This window comes from Equus przewalskii, chromosome 3, assembly GCF_037783145.1.
Source record: "Equus przewalskii isolate Varuska chromosome 3, EquPr2, whole genome shotgun sequence".
Classification (NCBI taxonomy): domain Eukaryota; kingdom Metazoa; phylum Chordata; class Mammalia; order Perissodactyla; family Equidae; genus Equus; species Equus przewalskii.
Window position 1 is genome coordinate 37648737 of NC_091833.1, and position 20096 is coordinate 37668832.

The 20096-nt window shown below is 37.9% G+C and overlaps 1 protein-coding gene across 19 annotated transcripts in view; it reads right to left on the reverse strand.

Annotated features, from left to right (window-relative positions):
- Positions 1-946: 946 nt before the first annotated feature.
- BANK1 (B cell scaffold protein with ankyrin repeats 1) overlaps positions 947-20096 on the reverse strand; it is a 313259-nt gene continuing 294109 nt past the window's right edge. For all 19 annotated transcript variants that reach the window (XM_070614152.1, XM_070614164.1, XM_070614161.1 and 16 more), the window contains 5 exons: positions 10688-10751; positions 4299-4328; positions 3229-3284; positions 1926-1990; positions 947-1674 (listed from right to left, as the gene is read on the reverse strand). In XM_070614152.1, the coding sequence (XP_070470253.1) occupies positions 1931-1990; positions 3229-3284; positions 4299-4328; positions 10688-10751 (210 nt within the window). In that variant the 3' untranslated portion in view covers positions 947-1674; positions 1926-1930. The remainder of the gene's footprint in view (positions 1675-1925; positions 1991-3228; positions 3285-4298; positions 4329-10687; positions 10752-20096) is intronic.

A 20096-nucleotide genomic window follows, 5' to 3' on the forward strand; every position in this document is an offset into this window, starting at 1 on the left:
TTAGCCCGGTTCATAAGGCGAGGATTTGGAGGCCCTGATTTGAGATTTCTGTCTATGGTAAAGACTTGAATCCCTGCTCCCACCCTTAACTGGGTCTCAGGTAAGAAGCTATCTAATTGCTTTATAATGAGGGAAGTTGAGATTTTACCTGTCACTGGATGGCGCTTTTTTTTATTTATTTATTTTTTTCCTTTTTCTCCCAAAGCCCCCCAGTACACAGTTGTATATTCTTCCTTGTGGGTCCTTCTAGTTGTGGCATGTGGGACGCTGCCTCAGCGTGGTTTGATGAGCAGTGCCATGTCCGCGCCCAGGATTCGAACCAACGAAACACTGGGCCGCCTGCAGCAGAGCGCGCGAACTTAACCACTCGGCCACAGGGCCAGCCCCATGGATGGCGCATTTTTAATAAGAAAGCCAATGGTGGAACTGTAGGCATCAGTCCTAGGTCAATATGGGAGTTCTTACTTTAGAGATGGATACATATATTTCAATTTTATAGATGGAGAAAATGATGGAAAGCAGTCAGTTTTCCTATTGCTTTTCCTAACTCTTTGGGTGGGACAGTCCACAAAGGCGGGCCCTCACTGTGTGGAAGGGCATGCGGTTTCTTGAAAGCTTGGGTGTGAAACTATGGACTGAATTTACAAATGTGATAATCAATAGCACCTTCTCTTAGGGATTAATCCAACTAATGTATTATTTTGTAAAACTTGAGCTTATTTGAGAATGTTCACAGTCTTGAGAAACCTATGATCAATGTTTGGCAGACCCACTTTAAATAGACATTGCCAGAAAAAATTGTTTGTGTTTACCTTATGGGCTCTACATGGTGAAATTAATCACGTTTATTTTATTTTTTTAAATTTTGGTAGACTTCTCTCTGCAAACTGGTAGGCAGGCGAATTTAGTGGTTAATTCTTACGTATTGATTTTGAAAAGTCAGATATAGCTTTAAACATTCATTTTATTTGCAGAAATTGTGCATGGAAATCACAGAATGGTAAAACTGCATTCTATTCTGGGCTAGTAAATTGTTTCCAAAAAACAAGTTGAGGAAATTGGAAGCCTTTTAATAAGGAATAGGGGTTATAGAAATGTATATTAAAATGAGTAATGAAAGATAGAATGTTCTCAGGGTTATATGCAAATAAGCACTAAATAAGGGGAGGTTTCTGCACACATGATGTGACAATAATAATTAGAGCTTTGAATGCGAGAAATTCAGAAAATGGACCAACCGTTTAAAAGGCAAATATGTCCTAAACAAATTTGTATTATCATGGTTTATTCTAAGGATGGGAGGAGTACACTCTCAAGGTTAGTGCCTCAAACAGGCCAAATAACTTTGCTCCAGAGCATTTACTCCTCTGCTCTCGTTTTCCTTTAATTTTCAAAATGGGACATAGCTGCCTCAGTGGCAAAGTGCACTGTAAAATGCAAGAATTTTCAAAGAATGCAATTGCTCTATGGCATTCAATTTTAATCTCTATATACCCATCCAAGGCAGGTACAATGCCAATAAATTGTGGCCACAACAAATGCGGAAAGCCAGAGGACTGCTTTTGCCTGCAGAGTACAGATTTGCCCTGAAGACAGCAGGCAGTCCAAATGCAAGCTTGCTTCACCCAGGGAGCACAGTGTCTGCAGATTCTTGCATTTCATTCATATAATAACCTGAAAATGAGATCACAGGAAATGTATTAGGGAATAATGGATCATCAATCGAAATTGATTAGCTAGCATAAAATCACCCCTGTACATAAATCTTCCTAAGGAACAATCACCTTTAGCTTGAAAAATACATATGTTTACCCTTTCAGAAGAAGATAATGAAATATTTAAAGTATTCTGTTTTCTAGACAAATGATTCCTTCAAGTCCCCAGTACGCCCGCTCTAGGTTCTAAAAAATACAGCTGATATTTACCTTCCTCAGTGATTCTTCCTGCAACAGAAGCCAAATTCCTTTTCAACTTGGAGTCGAGCAGGAAGCTAAGGAAAAAAATCAAAAAGATAAAGAGCTAGCATTTCTCCATATTAAGGCTGAACAAAGAAACTTGACGAAGTCATAGCAGCCTTTCACAGTCACGGCAAAACACCGTGGTGGAGGCAACGGGCAAGACGATCCTCCATCTTAAAAGGAAAGAACCACTACAGAACTCAACCGCAACGCAGTCCTGGAGTTCAAATTTGATTCCCATTTCGAGGGAGAATAGCGCGAGCAGTGGAATTTGCATGGTTTTCCTCTTATCCAAAATCTTGCTCTCAAACAAAAATGCCGGGCTTGTGGCGCTCCAGATGCCGTGGAAGGGTCTGTGTCTGGCAAAGATATTTTCATAAACTCCTGGGCCTAGGCAGCACCCAACAATTCTGCTACAGTCCAGTGAGTCTAATGAGTCTATATACTGCAGGCTCATTAGTCTATAGCTCCTGGGTGGGTCATAGAATGATCCAGAATGCAAATACTTCAATCATTTCTTAAGGGTGAATGACTTCTACGATTACTTATGATTTACTTGAAACATAAGAGAACCTAAAGGGTTACTAAAATTTGGTAAACTAAAATGGGTTCACTATGAAAACTTACCCAGGGCTCTAATTCTGGATTTTAGCAAGAAATACGGCTGCCACATGCCCCTGGCTAAAAGTGCAAATTTCGTACATCACATATGTAGATGGTTGGAATAATATGATTTTTATGAAGAAAAGTTTGTGCTCAGGACATTATCAGTGTCGTCTTGAACTGGTCTTGGTTTTCAATTGCTGCTGTCTTTGCTTAATGTTATTTTTGGCTTCTTGTTAGCAATTTATTTTCAGTTAACTTTATAATGTAAAGTAATGCATATTTACATGAACGATATTTGGGCACGATATTTTTTCCTATAACTAGGCTCCAGGGGCTATATACATTGTGGTTCAAATAGACACACTGTATTGCTATCGCTAAAGGAGATGTACTCATAACTGTTCTGAGATTTATTGGGTCTGACCATGGTGAATTCAGACACACTTTCATCTTGGTGCCTTTTTCCTTTGAGTTCCTTCTTTGCTTTACTTCTTTCAATTAGTGCTCATGGATTTTGCACACAAATGCCTATGTAACCTATTTTGTTCATATTTGATCGAATGCTTCAAAGCATAATCAGGATAGAAGGCTCTTACGTTCTTTTTCAAAAAAAAGGAAGTTCTTCTTTTTGCATTTTATAAAAATTAAGATAAACACAACCTACCTTATTGCCGAAGGGCATGCTATGTGACATATTTTCATTGTGGACACTTTCATTACCTAGAAATACAAACTCTGTTACTATCTCTTCAGTCATTCAGACATTTAATGATTCATTTATTCAGCACTTACAAAATATATATGTGCAAAGAGTAGCACATGAGTAAAGAGAAAAATTACTAAAGAGATAAAAAGGGCATATTGAAAAGGCATCCTTGGCAAGTATGCATTGAATTTCTCCTACCCATACAGATTGACTTGGTTAGGACACTGAGGAGTTGGTTCAGCTCAGAAACAATCCAACACCTTTGAGTAATAATCTCCTTTTTCTTTTCCCCGCTTACCAGGATCAGCCAATCGCAGAGCACATTTGTATGAGACCTGGCTCCTCCTATCCCCATTGGCCCATGCTACCTGCCCCTCCTGCCTGTACCATAGGCTTTCCGTTTTTCATTCCAGCCCCGCATGGGGTTGAAGTGCTTCGCATTCCCACAGTCAGTGCTGAGGCTCAGGCCTGACAGCTGCTTCTGGCTTATCCAGCAGCTCCCTAGCTGGCCTCCAGTTCCTCTGTGCCCTCGCAACGTGCTGCACACATTCCTCCCCATCGCACTAAAGGGAACCACTTTCTCAAGCGTTGCTGTGCTTTCATTTGCTCCATCAGTAACTCCCACTTATCAATAGCTCTATCATCAGCTGCCATTTCCATATACCATCATCAGTCTTAGAACAATTCCCCACAGCAGAATTCTTATCTACATTTTAACATACGAGGAAACTGAGGCCTAAAGAACTTAAGTGACTTGCCAAGGGTCACAACTAGTGAGCCGTGAAGAGCCAGGTCGATCAGAATTGGAAGCACATCCTCCGTTCCCACATCACAGTACCTCTAGCATTGCTGCTCTGGATTCACTGCATGTCTATGTTGGATGCCAAGTGGTTTTGCACGTAAATATAAAATCTATGTGAGTTTTACACTGACCTGCCCAATCATATTAGGTTTACATTAATATTTAAATTGGTGTACTAACTGCTTTGTTTTAATCCAAAATTCTTCAGTAAATACTAAAAACTTACCATTTGGATGGTGCACAATGGTGAGCTTATCTAGAAGACAAAAAAAAAAAAAAAGCACATTCTACTGAGTTTTGCCCAATATTTCTCCTAAGCTCTCTTCTGTTTATTGGTTGACTACTTCTGGTCTTTGAGGCGACTATGAAGTTTCACAGTCTGATTTAAAGAATACTAACCTCTGGCCACTGAGTGTGAACCCATGTCTTTTATTACTTTAGTCTTTTTTCCTCCCAACACTTGTCCCAAGGTATTTTGATTTTAGATACATTTGACACAGTAAAAGCTTGCTGCTCTGCTTTGATATTCTTTTAGCCTGAGCTACTCCATTCTCTTTTGGAATTAACATTATTCAGGAATAGCTACATACAGTAAAATTCAGACATTTGTAAGAGTACAGGTTGATGAGTTTTGACAAATCTATACAGCCACGTGCCTATCACCCCAGTCAGGATAGAGGACATTCCCTCGTGCCCTCTTACGTCAGTCCTCACATCATTACCACCCTTGGTGACCCCTGATCTGAGTCTGTCTCTAGAGATTAGCTCTACCCGGAATTGCAGACAAAGGGAATCTTACAGTACGTACTCCTCTTGTCCGCCATCTTTCACTCAGTGTCATATCTGTGAGATCACTCATGTTGTGGTGTATAACAATAGATATTCTCTTTTATTGCTAAGTAGTATTCCATCGTATGAGTATACCACAATGTAATTATGCATTCTTCTATAGAACATTTGGCTTGTTCCCAGTTTTGCTATTATAAATGAAACTGCTATGAACTTTTGTAAGCAAGTCTTTGGATGCACATATGCTTTCATTTTTTTTGGACAAAATGCCTAGGAGTGGGTTGTCTAGGCTGGATAGTAAGTCCACACTTCACTTTTCCAAAGTCATCACACCAGTTTATGCTCCCATCAGCAGCGCATGCAATGCACGTCCAGTGGTTCCATGTCTTAATCATTTAATTTTGACAATATTTTAAAATTTTAGCCATTATACCCGTGTATTGGTATCTCGTTGTAGTTTAATTTGCATTTTCCCGATGATGAATGGTGTTGAGCATATTTTCACAAGCCTATTGGCCCTTTGTTTTTGTAAACTAAGATCTAGGTGCTGGAAGTGCCCATCGGTGCTGGGCTGTCATTGTTTCTAGGTCCCTTCAGCAGACAGAGCCAAGGAAATGTACAGTTTACACTTACAACTATATTTCTGTATCTACCTGTAATACATGTTAATAGCCATGAGTTGTTATACTTTAACCTCTGATTCCAGGCCAACACCACAAGATTCATTCCAACCTTCTTTCTTTCTCAGTTGTAATTCCTTTCTCTGACAAAAGGAGATCTGGCTTTCATTATCCATACACATTTATTTGTTTACTCAGCCCTAGAACACACATAAAGTTGTTTTGAAATTGCTAAACTATATCCCGGTAGAGAAATAAGCTCTACTAACTGAAGTATAGAATACCATTTTTATATATACTGTTTTTTCCTTTATTTTTATCCTTAGAATATACTGTTTTCTAAATTTATGTGTTAGTTTTTTTTTTCTATCTCCCTTCAGTGTGAATATGTTATTTATTCATAATACCACTAGCTTCAAATTCTCCTGCTTATATTCCATTTTGCCCCCTTCCCAGCCCCATCTTTGTTTGTTGAATATATGAAATATTAACAAAGTTCTAAAAGTTAGAACTATACAAAGAAGTACACTCAGATAGTGTAGGGTTTTGTTGAGTCAGTTTTGTCTTTTAATTAATTTGCCCTTTTTGTCTAAGTTGTTAAATATATTGGCCAAAAATTAATTATATTTTCTTAGTATCTTTTTAAAGTCTGTAGGATCTGTTGTGATAGCCTCACTTTATTTTCCTGATATAGGTAACTCTTGTTTTCTCTTTTATCCGTGATCATTTTGCCATTGGCTTATCAATTTTAGTTGTTTTCAAATCACTAATTTTTTATTTTCACTATTGTTCATCTCTTTCATTTTTCATTGATGTTTGATCTGATGTTTATTATTTTTTCCCTCATACCTCTTTCTGGATTTAGTTTGCTGTTCATTTTCTGGTTCCCAAAGCGAAATTTAGATCATTGATCTTAAGCTTTTCATCTTTTCTGCTATAATATTTATAGCCATAAATTTACCTCTAACTACTATTTTAGCTGCATGCCACAAATTTTGATATGTTCTATTTTCATTATCATTCATGTTGAAATATTTTCCTGTGATTTCTTATTTGACCCATGGGATATTTTGAAATGCTGTATTTAATTCTTATCTATTTTGAGAGATTTTTCCTAATTTCTTAAATTCTAATTTATTTCCATTTTGGTAAGAGAATGTAAGATTGAGAAGACTGAATCTTTCAGAAAACATACTCTGAAGATTTGAATCTTTTGAAATTTGTTGAAACTTTTTTGCTAGCTGAACATGTGTTCTGTCTTGGTGAACCTTCCGTGTACACCTTAAACAAACATGTATTCTGAATTTTTTGATGTCTTCTTCTGTAAGTGTCAATTAGGGGTCCAGTTAGTTGATAAGTGTTGTCTAGATCTTCTGTGTTGTTACTGACTTTTGTCCATTTATTCTGTCAGCTACTCAGAAAGAGGTGAAAACATCTCTGAGTACTGTCCAATTTTGCTACATGAGTTTTTAAAAAATGCATAAATACATATGCAAGATAAAGTATATTTAGGATTTTTATTTCTTCCTAGTGAATTGCCCTTTTATCATTTTGCAACAGCTTCTTCTATCTCTTATAATACTCTTTGTATTGAAATTTATCTTGTCTTATATCCATATAGCCATGCCAGCTTTCCTATGCTTACCGTTCGCATGGAAAATTCTGTGTCTTCTATTTAAAATGCATAGCTTTTAGGCAGCATAAATTTGGGTATTGCTTTTTTACCCTAACTGAAAATGTCTACCTTCTAGATGAAATATCTAATCCATTTACATTTAACATAATTATTGATGTGTCTCAGTTTCATGCTACCATCTTGTTCTTGATTTTTTACTTATCCATTTTGTTTGCTCCTCTTTTTCTACTATCCTGCTTTATTTTTGGTGATTCAAACAGCTTTTTAGTGCTCCATTTTATTTTATTTCCTCTATTAGTTTCTTCTTTACTTTTTAGTGATGGCTTTATAACTAAAATATGCATCCTTAACTTAGCAGGAGTGGACCTCTTTACCTCATCCTTCCCGCCTTATCCTTTCCTCTTCTTTATACCTTTCTTTACATTCCAGACTTTGAGCTTCACCGTATAAACATTTTGTGACCACAGAAGTCCACTTATCTGCACCCTCTGTCTTTGTGTGGTTGTTTTCATACCTCTTCCTTCTTCATATGTTTTAATCCCCAACTTAAGTGCTATTATTTCGCTTTAAACACTTGTCTTTGAAATAATGTGTGAGAAGAAAGAAAACATAATGTTTTATATCTACATGCTTTGTGTAATTTTCAGTGATCTTTATTCCTTGGTGTGGATCTGAATTTCTGTTAATTAATATCTCCTTTATCCTATATGACATTCTCTAGTATTTATTTTATTGTTTCTGATAAGAAATTAGAGAATATTCTTATTCTTTTTCCTCTATATGTAACGTGTCTTTTTTTTCTCTGGTTACTTTCAAGAATTTCACTTTACCTTGGCTTGAAGCAGTTGGACTAGGAGTTATCTAGATGTAGTTCTCTTAACAGCTATGCTAATTGGGGACTTTTGAAGTTCTTGGAACTGTATGCTGGTGGTTTACATTAAATTTATCACGTTTTGGGCCATCATTTCTTTTAAAATGTTTTGTCCCAAACTCACTTTTTTCTCCTCTGGCACTGTAATTACAAGTATGTTAGACTGTGTTTTATTGTCCTGTGTGTCCCTGATGCTCTGTTCATTTTTAGTTTTTTTGTCTCCCTGTTCACCATATTGGATAATTTCTCTTGATCTGTCTTCAAGTTCATTAACTCTTAGTTTTGCTTTATCCAATCTGATGATAAGCTCATCTGATAAATTTTTCACTTCTTTTATTGTAATTTTAATTTCTACAGTTTCCTTTGGTTCTTTTATATAGTTTCAGTTTTTCTTCTGAGATTCCCTATTTATTCACTTAAAACCATATTTTTCATTAATTTAATTATGTTTATACTGGCTGCTTTAAGATCAATAATGGGACCATCTCAGTTTCAGTTTTTATTGATGGCTTTCTTTTTCTTGTCTATGAATTATATTTTCCTATATCTTTGTATATTTTCTTTTTTTCTTTTAATTGATACTTGACATCACAGAAAATATGTTATATATTCTGGATTCTGTTATATTCCTCTGATAAGTATAGACTCTAATTTTAGCAAGCAGTTTGATTACTGGCATGAACTTCTGTAGTCTTGACTTCATGCTTTTTTCAGTGTTGACCTATAGAAAGCCCAAGGGGTTTTCTAAGGCCCTCAGTGGGTCTGAGCCCACAAATTGTCTTCCATGTGGATCTTGTCGGGGCTTGGTTTTAGGCTTTATTAGGGCAGCTCTAGAGTAGGTTTTACTCTAAATCATGGTCCTTACTCATTAAATCTCTTGGATGTCATAGCGGGATGCCAGGTGATTTGATAAAGTATAAGGAGATCTTTCCGTCTCGGCAGGGCAGGAACTCAAACATTCCCAGAACAGCTTTTTCCTGGCTCTGCTCAAACTCTAGTGTCCCTGTTCTGCTTTCAATGCCCAGAAGCTGCTGTCTTGTATGTCTTGAGTGATTTTTGCCCTGCACCTGTACAGCTCACTTCTCAGCCACCGGCTTGTGGAGTCCCTCACTCCCTCCGGGGCTACCTCTCTGCACAGTTACCTCCTTTTCAATGACCCATCACATACATTCCAGCAGTTTTGGCTGCCCTGACCTTTGATCTTTGCCTTTTCAGTTCGACAAGACTGCCTTGCTTTGCACAGATTGTAGGCAGGAAATCCATCTCCTGGGCAATCGTGAGAGCCTCCTCATAAACTTCATCTCTGGGATTATAGTCCTAGGCTGCCCATTATCCACTCTCTGAAATCAGTTGCCTCATATTTTTGCCAAGTATTAGTGTTCTGTCCAGTGGGAGTATTTGTTGGTACTACTCATTCCATTTTGATTGGAAGGGGAACTAGTTGATTCCTAATGGAATGGTTAAGAGCATTGACTTTGGCTTCAAATAGAAATAGGCTGTAGTTTCTAATCTGTGTGCCTTTGGGCTTCTTAGTTTCGCAGAGTCTCAGTTTCCTTATTTATAAGTTGGGACTAATGCCTACCTCAAAGGGTTATTGTAAGAACAAATAAGATAATATTAAGCATATAGTAGATAGTCAATAAAAATTAGCTACTACTAGTTAAGGTTCCTAAGCAAAATTATTAACATATTTTCTATTTTTATACTTTGTTAAAATCTGAATCTTATTTCACATTAGAATACATAACTGTAGAAGTCAGTTATCTGTAAATTAGTCCTGTGTTTATGATCTTAGTTATTTTAGAAAGTATATTTCAGCTATAGAAAACATCTAAGAGATCTTAAAGAACTCTCTATGGAAAAGCAGATAACTACCCAATATTTGAAAAGAAAATGAATTTTAACAGGGTGCATTTCAACATGAAGCACCAACTGAAAGCTTTGCAATATTATTGAAAACGGAAGGGATGGAAACTTTCAAGTTTTGCAGTTTTGCTAGTGGTTGTTCGTTTTTAATGATCTATGCAGGGATAGGGATGGGGGAAAGAATGGTCAGATAATGGCAACATAATTTATTCTCAATTTTGGAATGTGTTGTTTATCTTTGGAGAAGATTTACCATCTTAATAATGTTTGGTTTATGTTAACATTAAAATGAGTCTTTTCTCCCCCTGAGAGCAATTGTTAATTATTAGCAAGGGGAATCTCATCACCAACAGGCACACTAGCTGCAGGAGAAAGCAACCTGAGATTTACAATTTAAAATGATCCACATGTGGACAATTGTGCTAACTGATTATATTGAGAATATTCTACTTTATTAAAAAAGTATGACTCCTTAATAATTCAATACTTTATATAATGACTGATATAAAAAAACTGGAACAGAATTATCTTATTTGCAACTTACAGGGAAATCAAAGGAAAGAAAGTAACTAGTGTTTATTGAAAGTCCATTATGGGTCAGAGAAGGTGAAAAGTATTTTATACGTTAACTCACATAACCGCTTACAGATATGTGTATAACTATTCTGTTTTGCAGACAAGGAACCTGAACACCAGGGATTAAGACACTCTACAGGTCACACAGCTGGGAAGTGATGAAGTGTAGATCTGAATTCAGGCCTGTTTGACTGCACAGTCCTTGCATTTTCCACTTCATTACTAACATTTTTGAATACTAGGCAAATTTTACTTACCAAAGACATTTTCTTCCTCTGGCCTGTTCCCAATAATGCAATCTCGTAGTTGGCGTAGTTTTTCCTTAATGAGGAAACAACCAGGATACAGAAGTCAAGATTTACAAATTTGTCATGGATCAAGATGAAAACATCAACTACTATAACCAGCACCACCTGACTACTTACTACCCATTTGGTACTCACAATGTCCCAATCATCATCCTTGCTACATTACATGTATTATCTTACTTAATCCTCACAACTTCATGAAGTGGATAGAAACTGTCTTCTTCTCATTTTACATACATGGAAACTGAGATACAGACAGGCTAAGTAGCTTTCCCAAATCACAGTTATAAGTGGTAGAGTCAGGATTGGAACCCAGAGCCCAGTTCATTTGGGAGCTGTTTTCCCAATCTAACACCTGAGAAGTCTACACTGGCTGTTTGGTGCCCAAAAGCAGGAGGGTGACACAATGGGGATTTGCTGGTGTCTGAGTCCAACTCCAGCCTCAGTAGGGCACCATCCTTCCTAGGAATTCCTCCTAAGAACTAAGAAATCCTTCCAGTCAACTAGGGATTGGGGAGTAAGTGGTACCTAAGGGGATTCCCCTTAGCTCATTTCTGATCTTTCTTTGCTTTCCAAATATTCTACATTTAACACGTTATCAGTTTAACCAAAACGTAAAACAAGCTCACATTCAAAAATCCCCTTTTAGAAGAGAACCTAGTAGTAGCAATTTCTCCTAAGTGTTTCTGCTGAAACCTAGACACCACATTTCCTAACTAGAGAGTTGTTTTCATTGCCTTAGAGATCCTCTCCTACGAGTGGAGCAAACGTTCTTCTTTAGGCGCTCAGCGATTATTGAAGGGCCATTGTGGGTCAGAGAAGGTGAAAGGTATTTTATACGTCAACTCACACAGCCACTTCCAGATATGTGTATAATTATTCCTGTTTTGCAGACAAGGAACCTGAACACCAGGGATTAAGATACTCTACAGGTCACACAGCTGGAAAATGATGAAGTGTAGATCTGAATTCAGGCCTGTTTGACTCCACAGTCCTTACATTTTCCACTTCATCACCACCATTTTTTAGCAGCAGTGACAAAAGTGAAAGATAAAGTTTTCATCTCTCTATCATCTCACCTTCAGCGATTCCACATGGGTCCTCATTATTCTAGAAAACTTCTATTACTAACTCTATGTTTGTGTTAAATTTTTTGTGGTATTTTCCTAGGATGATACCTCTGCCAATAATAACATAATTTCACAGTTATCTCTTTGATAGATTCATCCTTAGCATACAAATGAATATTTTTGTAAACTACAAGAGTAATATTGAAAAGTGTATGGGAATGAGTATGTGTGTGCATATGTTGGGAAAACAGGGAGAACATTCATTTTTTTGTTGTTCTGACTGTTGTCCAGGCCCTCATGTTAAGGACTTACTAAGGAAACATAGGGAAAAAGCTTCTTGATGTTGGTGTTGGCAACGATGTTTTGGATATGACATCCAGAAGCACAAGCAACAAAAGCAAAAATAAACAAGTAGGACGACATCAATCTCAAAGCACATCAGAAGAGGCAATCAATGAACTGAAAAAGCAGCCTTCAGAATGAGAGAAAATATTTGTAAATCATATATCTGATAAGGAGTTAATACTCAAAATATACAAAGACTTCATTTACCCCAATAGCAAAAACCAAATAATCAGGTTAGAAAATGAGCAGAGGAACTGAATAGAAATTTTTCCAAAAAAGACAAACAAATGGCCAATAGGATATAAAAAGGTCCTCAACAGCACTAATCATCAGGGAAATGCAAATCAAAGCCGCAACGAGATATCACCTCACACCTGCTAGAACGGTGATCATCAAAGGACAAGAAATGAGTGCTGGCAGGATGTGGACAAAAGAGAACCTTTGTGCACTGTTGGTGGGAATGGAAATTTGTGCAGCCACTATGGAAAACAGCATGTAGGTTCCCTAAAAAACTAAAAATAGAACTACCATATGATCCAGCAAGCCCACTTCTGGGTATACACCCAAAAGAAATGAAAACAGGATATTGTGCACTGCAGCATTATTTACAATAGCGAAGATATGAAGACAACCTAAGTCTGTCAATGGATGAATGGATAAAGAAGATGTGATAGGATAGGAAGATGATTGGAATATTGTTAAGCCATGAGAAAGAAGGAAATTGTGCCATTTGCATGAACATGAACGAAGCTTGAGGGTAGTATGCTAAGTGAAAAAAGTCAGAGAGAGAAAGACATACTGTGTGATGTCACTTATACATGGAATCTAAAACAGCTAAACTCTTGGAGACAGAGAGTAGAATGGTGGTTACCAGGGATGGGGGAGTGGGGGAAAAGGGGAGGTGTTGGTTAAAGAGTACAAACTTCCAAGTATAAGATAAATAAGTTCTGTGGACCTAACAGACAGCATGGTGATTATAGAAACTGCAGTACTGTATTATATACTTGAAAGTTGCTAAAGGAGTAGATATTGTGTCCTCACCCCAAAAAAGAAATGGTAATATATGACATGATGGAGCTGTTAGCTGATGCTATGGCGGTATAAGCATTTTGCAATATATAAGTGTGTCAAATCTACACTTTGTACACCTTAAATTTACACAATGTTGTATGTCAATTATATCTCAATAAAGCTGGGAAAAAAGGGAAAAAGACTGATTCCTTGAACAGGATTCAGTCAGAATCACTGACCTGTGGCTCTTCTGGGAGGTAGCCTTTGTACCTGTTCTTGCACTTATGTTAATTTCTTTGTTTTGTTTTGCATAAACACTAACCATATCCATTATCCTATTGTCCCTGTATGTTAGATACATCAGATCAGTCTCGAAGGACAGTAGTCCCCCTCTTATGCATGGTTTCGCTGTTCGCAGTTTCAGTTACCCTGCAGTCAATCACGGTCCAAAAATATTAAGTGGAAAATTCCAGAAATACACAACTCATAAGTTTTAAATTGTGCACTGGCGAGATCTCATCGCGATGGCGGTGTAAGCAGACTCTGAAGTCATCTCCTCCCATGAACACAACCAGGTTACAACTATTTTTGGAAAAATTATCCCGGATTGAAAACTGAAAACTGGATAAAAAGAACTCCCACAACAAGGAACACTCCTGACTAAGGCAGAAGAGGCAGAAATTCCTGCTGGAGAGGAAAAAGCCACCTTTGGGAGCAGCAGAACTTCTCAGCTGGCCAGGCGGGAGCCACCCTAAGGTATGCAGCCCACCCTGGAGGAGTGAGGTCTGGATTGGGGCCGATACTGCTATATGCATCCTTCAGACACAGTCTAGCTGAGATGGGGGTCTTACTGTCTGACTTTGCTGGCTATTAACTGCAGGGAGGATACCCCCAGGAAAGCTATCAGCCAAAAGCCGAAAAGATCTGGTCTTAAAGGGCCCACGCACAAACTCACTCATTGCAGCAAACTAACATCACCAGAGAGAAAGCTGACAGTCCTTTGGTGAAATGAGACTCACCTGCTGGGCTCTGGGGGCATCTCGGTGAGAGGAGGGACCTCTCTGGAGACTGAGACATTCGTGGGGGCCATTGTTCTGACTTGGTCGAGGCGTACTGACACAGACCCCGGTGGGTGCCGTTGAGGTTCTTCCCTTGGCCTGTTCGCCCAGAGGTCTGCCACACCCACTAGAGCACAGATTTAATCCAGTTCAGCCATGGCAGGCAACCTGCCCTAGGGACTGGCCCCACCTAACAGCAAGCCCTCAGGCTACTTTTCAGCCTGCATTGGCTGGGTGTTGATTCTCTACAGGCAAGGGAGTGTGTCTGCCTCTGTGGGGCAGGGCCTGTGTGAGGACCAGGTGAACTGTGGCGGACATTGGTGGAGAGGTGGGGGCCTCTGCAGTGAGGCATCAGGGTACGCTCCAGGGGGTTGAGAAGTGTGCATGGATCAGGACTGTGTTGATGGTGTGTGTGGTCCTGTGGGGGGTGAGGCTTATCAGTGGCAGAAGACCTGTGCTTCACAAATAGCCATAAAAAAGACCAGCCCCACCTTCCAAAGCCTGAAACAATTGACTGCTCCTGAGCCTAGGGCTAGCCCCATTCAGCAGCACTCCTAAGAGAACTGACAACAGCCTTGTAGGCCTGAGGCCTATCACAACTGTAAGCCCCTGAGCCTAGCAACCAGCTACACTGGGTACCAACCCAATTAAGAGGAAAACTGCAACAGGAGTCTGTGGATAGACTTTGTAGCCAGCAGTGCTGAGGCTCCCCAAACCAGATTTACAAACAGCTGGCCAGGGAAGGAAAGACTAGACTCCCTGGGTACCTGCAGTGGGAGCAACCCTGCCACAGCAGAAGGACACAGGTAGCCCACAAAGGAGTCACTCCTGGATCTTCTGGACTGGTGAAGAGAGGGAAGCACGCTGCTGGGCCTCATAAAGCATCTCATACATAAGGCCACTTCTCCAAGATCAGGAGACATAGCCGACTCACCTAATACATAGAAATAAGCACAGAGAAAGAGGCATAATGAGGAGACAAAGGAATACTTTCCAACCAAGGGGACAGGACAGAACCCCAGAAAAAGGACTAAATGAAACAGAAACAAGTGACCTACTTGACAAAGAGTTCAAAAAAAATATCAGAAGGGTGCTCACAGATATTGGGAGAAGACTGGGTGAACACAGTGAGCCCACCAGCAAAGAACTGGAAGATATAAAAAAAGAACCAATCAGAAATAGAGAATACAATACTGGAAGTGAAAAATTCACTAGAGGGACTCAATAGCAGAGTAGAGGATGTGGAAGAATGGATCAGTGAGCTAGTTGAAAGACTGGAGGAAATCACCCCAGCTGAACAGACAAGAGAAAAAAGAATTAGACAGAATGAGAACAGTCTAAGGGAACTCTCGGACAATATCAAGCATGCTAACATTCAGCTTATAGGTGTCCCAGAAGGAGAAGAGAGACACAAAGGGGCAGAAAATTTATTTGAAGAAATAATAGATGAAAATTTTCCTAAACTAGGGAAGAAAACAGACATCCAAGTACAGGAAGCACAGAGAGCTCCAAACAAGATAGGTCCAAAGAGGCCCACACCAAGACACATTATAATTAACATGTCCAAAATTAAAGATAAAGAGAGAATCCTAAAAGCAGCAAGAGAAAGGCCACAAGTGACATATAAAGGAAAACCCATAAGGCTATCAGCTGATTTCTTAACCAAGACCCTACAGGCAAGAAGAGAACGGCACAATGTATTTAAAGTGCTAAAAGGAAAAAACCTACAGCCAAGAATACTTTATCCATCAAGGTTGTCATTCATAATGGAACGAGAGATAAAGAACTTCCTAGACAGGCAAAAATTAAAGGAGTTTATCACCAAGAAACCAGTTCTGCAAGAAATGCTGAAGGGACTTATTTAAGTTGGAAAGCAATGACTACAAATAGAGATTAAAAAAAATTATCAAAAAAACAAACAAAAAACCAGGCAATAAAATCACTTGTAAAGGTAAAAATATAGTATAGGTAGCAGATCAACTACCTGTGATGATAATATGAATGTTAAAAGACAAATGTACTAAAATCACCTATTTCAATGATAAGAGGGTAATGGATAGACACACACTAAACAAGAGACTATATATAATTTCAAAAACATAATGTGGGAGGAGGGGATGAAAAAATAGAGCTTTTAGAAAGAGGTCAAGCTAAAGAGTCTATCAACTCAATATAGACTATTATATACATAGAATATTAAATAGGATCCTCATGGTAATCACAAATCAGAAACCTATAATAAGTAAGCAAAAAAGTAAGACAAAAGAAATCAAACATATTAGTAAAGAAAGCCATCAAACCACAAGGACAGAGAGCAAGAGAAAAAGACAGGAACAGAGAAGAACTACTAAAACACCCAGAAAAAAAAGTAACAAAATATCAATAAATACATATTTATCAATAGCTACTTTAAATGTCAATGTACTAAACGCTCCAATAAAATGCCATAGGGTGGCCAATTGGATAAAAAACAAGACCCATGTATATGCTGCATACAAGAGACACACTTCAGACCTAAAGACACTCACAAACTGAAAGTGAAAGGATGGAAAAAGATATTCCATGCAAATGTCAAAGAAAAGAAAGCACAGGTAGCAATACCTATATCAGATAAAATAGACTTTAGAACAAAAACTATAACAAGAGACAAAGAAGGGCACTACATAATGATAAAGGGAACAATCCAACAAGAAAATATAACACTTGTAAATATCTATGCACCCAACAAAGGAGCACCTAAATATATAAAGCAATTATCAACAGACATAAAAGGAGAAATAGACAGTAACACAATAATAGTAGGGGACCTTAACACTCCACTTACACCAATGGATAGATCATCCAAACAGAAGATCAATATGGAAACACTGGCATTAAAGGACACATTAGACCAGATGTACTTAGTAGATGCATATAGAACATTCCATCCAAAAACCACAGAATACACATTCTTTTCAAATGCACATGGAATATTCTCCAGGATTGATCACATATTAGGCCACAAAACAAGTCTCAATAAATTTAAGAAGATTGAAATAATACCATGCATCTTTTCTGACCACAAAAGTATGAAACTAGAAATCAATAACAGGAAGAAAACCAGAAAAGACACAAAAATGTGGAGATTAAACAAAATGCTACTGAACAATGATTGGGTCAATGAAGAAATCAAAGGAGAAATCAAAAAATTCCTGGAGACGAATGAAAATGAAAACACGACATGCCAAAATCTGTGGGATACAGCAAAAGTGGTTCTACGAGGGAAGTTTATAGCAATTCAGGCCTACCTCAACAAAAAAGAAACATCCCAAATAGACAATCTAAAAGTGCATCTAAAGGTACTGGAAAAAGAACAACAAACAGAGCCCCACATCAGCAGAAGGAAGGAAATGATAGAAATCAGAGCAGAAATAAATGAAATAGAGACTAAAAAAACAATAGAAAAAATTAATGAAACCAAGAGCTGGTTCTTTGAAAAGATAAAGAAAATTGACAAACCCTTAGCTAGACTCACCAAGAAAAAAAGAGAAAAGGCTCAAATAAATAAAATCAGAAATGAAAGAGGAGAGATTACAATGGACACCTCAGAAATACAAAAGATAACAAGAGATTACTATGAAGAACTATACACCAACAAATTGGATAATCTAGAAGAAATGGATAAATTCTTAGAAACATACAACCTTCCAAAACTGGACCAAGAAGTAGAGAATCTGAATAGACCGAACACCAGTAAGGACATTGAAACAGCAATCAAAAACCTCCCAAAAATAAAAGTCCAGGACCAGATGGCTTCCCTGGTGAATTCTACCAAACATTCAAAGAAGACTTAATACCTATCCTTCTCAAACTCTTCCAAAAAATTGAAGAGGAGGGAAGCTTCCTAAGTCATTCTATGAAGCTGACATTATCCTGATACCAAAACCAGACAAGGACAACACAAAAAAAGAAAATTACAGGCCAATATCACTGATGAACATCAATGCAAAAATCCTCAACAAAATACTAGCAAATCGAATACAACAAGACTTTAAAAAGATCATACATCATGATCAAGAGGGTTTCATTCCAGGGATGCAGGGATGGTTCAACATCCACAAATCTATCAACGTAATACACCACATTAATAAAATGAAGAATAAAAATCACATGATCATCTCAATAGATGCAGAGAAAGCACTTGACAATATACAGCATCCATTTATGATAAACACTTTAAATAAAATGGGTATAGAAGGAAAATACCTCAACATAATAAAGGCTATATATGACAAAGCCACAGCAAATTTCATTCTCAACAGAGAAAAACTGAAAGCTATCCCTCTAAGAACAGGAACCAGGCAAGGATGCCCACTGTCACCACTCTTATTTAACATATTATTGGAAGTCCTAGACACAGCAATCAGGCAAGAAGAAGAAATAAAAGGGATCCTCATCGGACAAGAAGAAATGAAACTGTCACTCTTTGCAGACAACATGATTTTATGTCTAGAAAACCCTAAAGAATCCACTAAAAAACTTTTAGAAACAATAAAGGAATACAGTCAAGTCGCGGGATACAATATCACTGTACAAAAATCGGTTGCATTTCTATACACTAACAACGAAGTAGCAGAAAGAGAAATTAAGAATACAATCCCATTTACAACTGCAACAAAAAGAATAAAATACCTAGGAATAAACTTAACCAAAGAGGTGAAAGATCTGTACACCGAAAACTATAAAACATTGTTGAAAGAAATTGAAGACACAAAGAAAATGAAAGATATTCCGTGCTCTTGGGTTGGAAGAATTAACATAGTTAAAATGTCCATACTTCCTAAAGCAATCTATAGATTCAATGCAATCCCTATCAAAGTTCCAACAACATATTTCACAGAAATAGAACAAAGAATCCTAAAATTTATATGGAACAACAAAAGACCCTGAATAGCCAAAGGATTCCTGAGAAAAAAGAACATAGCTAGAAGTATCACACTCCCTGATTTCAAAATATACTACACAGCCATAGTGACCAAACAGCATGGTACTGGCACAAAAACAGACACACAGATCCATGGAACAGAATCGAGAGCCCAGAAATAAACCCACACATTTACGGACAGCTAATATTTGACAAGGGAGCCAAGAGCATATGATGGAGAAAGGAGAGTCTCTTCAATAAATGGTGTTGGGAAAACTGGACAGCCACATGCAAAAGAATGAAAGTAGACCATGCCCTTACTCCATGCACAAAAGTCAACTCAAAATGGATTAAAGATTTGAACGTAAGACCCGAAACCATGAAACTTCTAGAAGAAAACATAAGCAGTATGCTCTTCGACATCGGTCTTAGCAGCATATTTTCAAGTCCCATGTCTGACTGGGCAAGGGAAACAAAAGAAAAAATGAACAAATGGGACTACATCAAAGCAAAAAGCTTCTGCACAGCAAAGGAAAGCAGTAACAAAATGAAAAGACAACCTAACAATTAGGAGAAGATATTTGCAAACCATATATCAGATAAGGGCTTAACAGCCACAATGTACAAAGAACTCATACAGCTCAACAACAAAAAAACCAACAACCCGATTAAAAAATGGGCAAAAGATTTGAACAGAGATTTCTCCAAAGAAGATATACGGATGTCCAACAGGCAAGTGAAAAGATGCTCAACATCATTAGCTATCAGGGAAATGCAAATCAAAACTACAATGAGGTATCACCTCACTCTGGTCAGAATGGCTATAATTAACAAGACAGGAAACAACAAATGTTGGTGAGGATATGGAGAGAAGGGAACTCTCATACACTGCTGGTGGGAGTGCAAACTGGTGCAGCCACTATGGAAAGCAGTGTGGAGTATCCTCAGAAATTAAGAATAGATCTACCATA